Here is a 6,005-nt window from a genome sequence, read left to right as displayed (position 1 = left end):
GATCAATATGGAAAGGTAACTAAAGGTGATCAATATGGAAAGGTAACTAAAGGTGATCAATATGGAAAGGTAACTAAAGGTGATCAATATGGAAAGGTAACTAAAGGTGATCAATATGGAAAGGTGACTAAAGGTGATCAATATGGAAAGGTAACTAAAGGTGATCAATATGGAAAGGTGACTAAAGGTGATCAATATGGAAAGGTAACTAAAGGTGATCAATATGGAAAGGTAACTAAAGGTGATCAATATGGAAAGGTGACTAAAGGTGATCAATATGGAAAGGTAACTAAAGGTGATCAATATGGAAAGGTAACTAAAGGTGATCAATATGGAAAGGTGACTAAAGGTGATCAATATGGAAAGGTAACTAAAGGTGATCAATATGGAAAGGTGACTAAAGGTGATCAATATGGAAAGGTAACTAAAGGTGATCAATATGGAAAGGTGACTAAAGGTGATCAATATGGAAAGGTAACTAAAGGTGATCAATATGGAAAGGTAACTAAAGGTGATCAATATGGAAAGGTAACTAAAGGTGATCAATATGGAAAGGTAACTAAAGGTGATCAATATGGAAAGGTAACTAAAGGTGATCAATATGGAAAGGTAACTAAAGGTGATCAATATGGAAAGGTAACTAAAGGTGATCAATATGGAAAGGTAACTAAAGGAAGTATTGACAGGTTTCTAAATGTGATTGAGTTTGTAAGTGAACGTGTCTCTGATGGAAATGACTTCAGATCAATGGAAACCCAAAGTTAATGTTTGAGCCTCACTAAATGTTCCTAACAACACAGAACTGTGTTATTCCCAGTCGTCATGGTAACCTCATCAGTTGCCGGGCAGGTTTCACCTCAACAGGTTTCTGAAGCAGGAGCTCTGAGAACAGCTGAGTGCAGCGACACACACTGATAACACACACATTAGAGAGATCAATACATCACTCAGAGTTACTTTGTTACATGTTCCTCCATTAGAGAACATGTTCATTAGTTTCTTTGTAGAAAGCAGTAAACCATTGGATCTCTAGTTTCACATCAAATCCACTTTCCTCTAGTGTCTGAGACGAGTAGAAACCAAGACATGTGTTTATGGAAAGACGAGAAGACGGACATTTGGGAGATGGTTTTTATTGGAAAGAGAAACACGGACAGGAAAGGGTTAACAATGCAGAGCCACTTCATGTCACGTTCACCTCTCAACCCCAAACTAAAGAGAACGTCACAGTCCGCTGGCTATGGACACAAAACCTCCCTGCCCCTAAATAATAGCAACATTATCAAAATCACAAACTATTAGGTTTTAAAACCAATTCAAGAGAAATGTTAGAAATAAAGAAACACACTTCTGATTCATTTAGAGAAGCTCAGAAAGGGAAACAAGATCACTCACTGCTACCTGAGTGTGTGTGTGTGTGTGTGTGTGTGTGTGTGTGTGTGTGTGTGTGTGTGTGTGTGTGTGTGTGTGTGTGTGTAACTAGATAACACAAACTCCTCTTAACACCACTCATGCCCCTTTTCCACCAAACCGTTTCCAGGGCCAAAGAAACACACTTTCTAAAGTCAGGCAGCATTAACCAGGCCTCGTGTGATTCTGTTTGTTTGCACCTTACTTTGACCACCCGTTCACTGTCATTGATCATTGTGGAGAGAGGCAGACGTTTTGTTTTGTATTATAGCAGCTATCGGATGGAATCAATACATGGGCTGCACAGGTTGTGCTGTCCGACTATCACAAGTAGAATTATAATGAAAAATAAGCCGGTAAAATGTGCCTGTAGAAAACGGCTTATGCCACAATAGGATAGCAACAAGTAGTCAGTTTAGCTTCGGTTGCTATGCTAACATCACCCATTTTATACCAGAGACACTTTCATAACAGCGTTGTGATGCCAAACAGCGTCAATTCAGACTGACACACATTCACTTGGGGGGGGGGGGGGATATTTATCAGCTGCTGTGTGACAGTCAGACAGTGAATACTTTCCAGCTGCCGTGAGTTAACGGTAGACTAAACTCTGCCGTGACGGGGGAGGGGCCAGGTTTGGCCTCTTTAGGTTAATCTCAATACCCTTCTTCGACTCCTCTCTCCCCCTCCTCCGGGACTTGACCCGCCAATCGATCAAGACACGCCATTTTGAAGGACGTCCCAATCGCTGAAACGCACACGGAGGAGGCGAGGAGGGGTGAGGGAGGAGAGTTGAGGGAGGAGAGGTGAGGGAGGGAGGAGGGGTGAGGGAGGAGACGAAAGGGAGGATACACGAGAGCAGACTACGCGCAAGTGTTTTCACTACTCGCATATAGAAGCCCCGCCCCCAGCTGCTCAGCCTCTGCTCACTGCAGCTGATCTTACCGTTAAAGGAGGATCAGAGTCATTAAATGTTTAAAGTGCTTCATTAAGAGTAAAATATATCAAATCTCTTTAACGAATGAGGAGATTATACTCCATAAAAAGTTAAAGTGTGTGAAATATATTTACAAATTCAATAACACATTACATTACATGTCAGACCCTTTTATCCAAAGCAACTTACATACTGTGGGCACAATGACAAGCTGACTGCAGTGGGGTTTGACCCTGTGAACCCCTGATCCCAACACCAACGCTCTATCCACTGCGCCACACGCCTTAGTAATAATGTTTTGATTATAAAATAATAACTTACAGATCTTACTTGTGGTTTGTGATGCATGTGTGGCAGACCCACAGAACGTCAAACATTTAGGAGATATAAAAATACGGGTAGCATAACCAATACATATTTGAGTGATTCGTGTCTCTCTTCTGTAGGACACATTAAATAATAACATCCAATACAAAAGTTGATCTGAAACAAGCTCTAATACCATAATGAAATTAATCCATCAATTATTATTATTGTTATAATTATAACTTAAATGAAATGTTATACCTGGAAAAACAAATACAGGATCGAAAATACATAGGAAACTATAATTAAAGAGGTGAATGGAAGAGATGGAAATCATTTCAATGAGAAACTGAATCCCAGGTTTGAAGGGATTGATGTGGAGGGGAGTCCACTGCAGGTGATACACTGCGCGCACCAGAAGTAAAGGGCATTGCTTATGGAGACGTTTGAGTGAACGAGGACATCCCAATTAATACCTGAGGACTCCTCTGTCCTCGCGTCTCCTCCTCGTGGCTCTCGCTCGCATCTTATGGAGGCGGAGCTAAGACGCAAGGAAGGGAAAGGAGGAGGTGAAATACTCAATTGAGATGAACCTCATGTCTTCACATTGGTGTGTCCATTTGATCTTCAGTCGCCCTCTAGTGGCGTATCCAAATAACATTCTTTCATAACAGATCACATGACCAGATAAACCAACAGAACACTAACAGGAGATACTCTGATCACACACTGCTTGCCTGGTCGTGAAACCTGAGTGAGATGATTCCTCATGTTGGTTTATTTGGGATTGACAGCATGGATTAAAGCAAGGCTCTGGTAGTTTCTGATCACATTATGTCTTGACAATAGAAGGAAGTGAGAGATCAATCAATCAGAGGTCTTCCTCTTGGCTTCTTGGTGACGTGGCATTTAGATTGTGATTAATACAGCGTCAATAAGATCACTTAGACGTTGTGTGTTTAGCAGAGACCGTACGGTATATATTATATTAATGGATTTGAATTATTAATGCAGTAATGTGTTCATAACTTTAACGTTGCAGCTTGTTTCAATGCTTAATTCAATGTTAGGGTCATGTTAATAACTTATACTGTCAAATGGTATCTTATTGTAATATACTGTATGTGGTGTGTTCTTAATATGACCTAAAGTTTCAGAATAAATAAATAAAGTAGATTTAAAAGAACGGTATTTTAGTGCAGGTATAAAGTAACAGCAAATTAGTTCATTTTTAAGGTTTTTGTACATTTTTAAGTACAAAAATCTTAATAATTATAAAAAAGAGAATAATAAAGTTAACGGAAATCCGGAAGCAACGTCACTACGCTATAATCGATTATGTTCTGTCACTGCATCGATGCAGAATCGTCCACGTCTGCATCGCAATGCATCGATGAAACGATTCATTTGAACAGCCCTAATAAAGAGGGCAGCTCTGTAACAACAGGTGGAGAGTTGATGTGAAGCACCTCACTCTGATGGCTGGTTCAGTCTCTCATTGAGCTCAGAGAAACAAACACTCTCTCTCCTGCTGGAGGCCGGAGAGGGAGTGTTCTTCTTGTCTGAAAGGAAAAACAGAGAAAGTGTTTCAATCCACCGCCCCGTACACAACAAGGAACTAACACTGATTCTCCCTGTAGAGAACACACCAAGTGCTTTCATATCAACATCACACTGAGCTCTGAGTCTGATCTGCTACCTCAAAGCCTGACATTAAAAACCCTGAGAACTCATGAGACAAGGTTTCTGATTGGTCGCTCACCATTCCTCTTCCTGTAAACCAGGGATCCAATCACAGCGATGATGAGGAGAGCAGCCACTGCAACACCGATGATAAAGAGGAGGAGGGGGAGGGGATTCCCTGAGGAGCAGAAACAACAGGAAGTCTCAATCTGAACGGAGGAAGGAAGCTTCTTCAGGATGGGCATCAGGTCTGAGGCTCCTGAAGGGCCCCTTCCTCCTCGTGGTGTCATGCTGGGTTAGTCTTGAACCCTTCTTAGTGTCTCTCCCCTGAGACCCATGTTTCAGGAGAGAGACTATGACATGTTGTCAGGGTCTGCTGACTGTTAGTAACCGTTGAGCCGTAGTGATGCAGTCTTACCTCTGTCGGTCCTGATCACAGCTGAGCCCAGTTCGATGACCTGGTCCTCCTTCACCCCAGAGAGCTGGAACACACATCGGTACTTGCCCCAGTGTTCAGCGGGGAATGAGGAGACGTCCAGGTCCACGCTCATCTGGAAGGATCCGTCGTGGTTGGGCAGGATCTCTCCGTGGCCCACGTTGTCGTAAAGCTCCTCTCCGTCTCTGGTCCAGAACATGGCGGCTCTGTCCGGGTAGAAACCTGTAGCGTGGCAGCTGACTGGAGAGGAGGGGGACTTCTGGAGCAGAGACACTGAGGGGATCTCTGCACAAACACACTTCAGAGGTTATTGACTCACAGTGATATCACTACAGGGACTTCTGATGTACTGTGAGCTAGGGATGCATATCGTTGACTTTTGTACGATACCGATACCACTGACCGATAAAGATACTCGACCGATACATATCGTGATACTTTCATGTTGCATAAGGGAAAAATAGAATCATACCGCAATTAAATTTGAACCTTCCCAGAGACTCAATTAGACTATTTTTTTAAAGCTTCTCTCCTGGACGCGAGAATAACGAACACAGTTATCATTACAGACCCCACCATCAGACTAGCAGTGGTTACAGACCCCACCATCAGACTGGCAGTGGTTACAGACCCCACCATCAGACTAGCAGTGGTTACAGACCCCACCATCAGACTGGCAGTGGTTACAGACCCCACCATTCAGACTGGCAGTGGTTACAGACCCCACCATCAGACTGGCAGTGGTTACAGACCCCACCATTCAGACTGGCAGTGGTTACAGACCCCACCATCAGACTGGCAGTGGTTACAGACCCCACCATCAGACTGGCAGTGGTTACAGACCCCACCATCAGACTGGCAGTGGTTACAGACCCCACCATCAGACTGGCAGTGGTTACAGACCCCGCCATTCAGACTGGCAGTGGTTACAGACCCCACCATCAGACTGGCAGTGGTTACAGACCCCACCATTCAGACTGGCAGTGGTTACAGACCCCCATCAGACTGAAAGTGGTTACAGACCCCACCATTCAGACTGGCAGTGGTTACAGACCCCACCATCAGACTGGCAGTGGTTACAGACCCCACCATCAGATGGGCAGTGGTTACAGACCCCACCATCAGACTGGCAGTGGTTACAGACCCCACCATTCAGACTGGCAGTGGTTACAGACCCCACCATCAGACTGGCAGTGGTTACAGACCCCACCATCAGACTGGCAGTGGTTACAG

General features: G+C 43.8%; 1 protein-coding gene across 1 annotated transcript; it reads right to left on the bottom strand.

The window, feature by feature from the left end:
* Positions 1 to 1,117: 1,117 nt before the first annotated feature.
* On the bottom strand, positions 1,118 to 5,409 carry LOC307027228 (major histocompatibility complex class I-related gene protein-like). The gene is made up of 2 exons (XM_079695436.1): positions 4,755 to 5,409; positions 1,118 to 4,514 (listed from the first exon to the last, which is right to left on the bottom strand). Exons 1-2 carry the CDS (start codon positions 4,969 to 4,971, stop codon positions 4,384 to 4,386), a joined length of 348 nt encoding a protein of 115 aa, XP_079551562.1. The 5' UTR covers positions 4,972 to 5,409; the 3' UTR covers positions 1,118 to 4,383.
* Positions 5,410 to 6,005: the final 596 nt, after the last annotated feature.

This window comes from Notothenia rossii, assembly GCF_949606895.1.
Source record: "Notothenia rossii genome assembly, contig: scaffold_475, whole genome shotgun sequence".
Lineage (NCBI taxonomy): Eukaryota > Metazoa > Chordata > Actinopteri > Perciformes > Nototheniidae > Notothenia > Notothenia rossii.
This window is presented reverse-complemented; position numbering and strand designations above follow the sequence as displayed.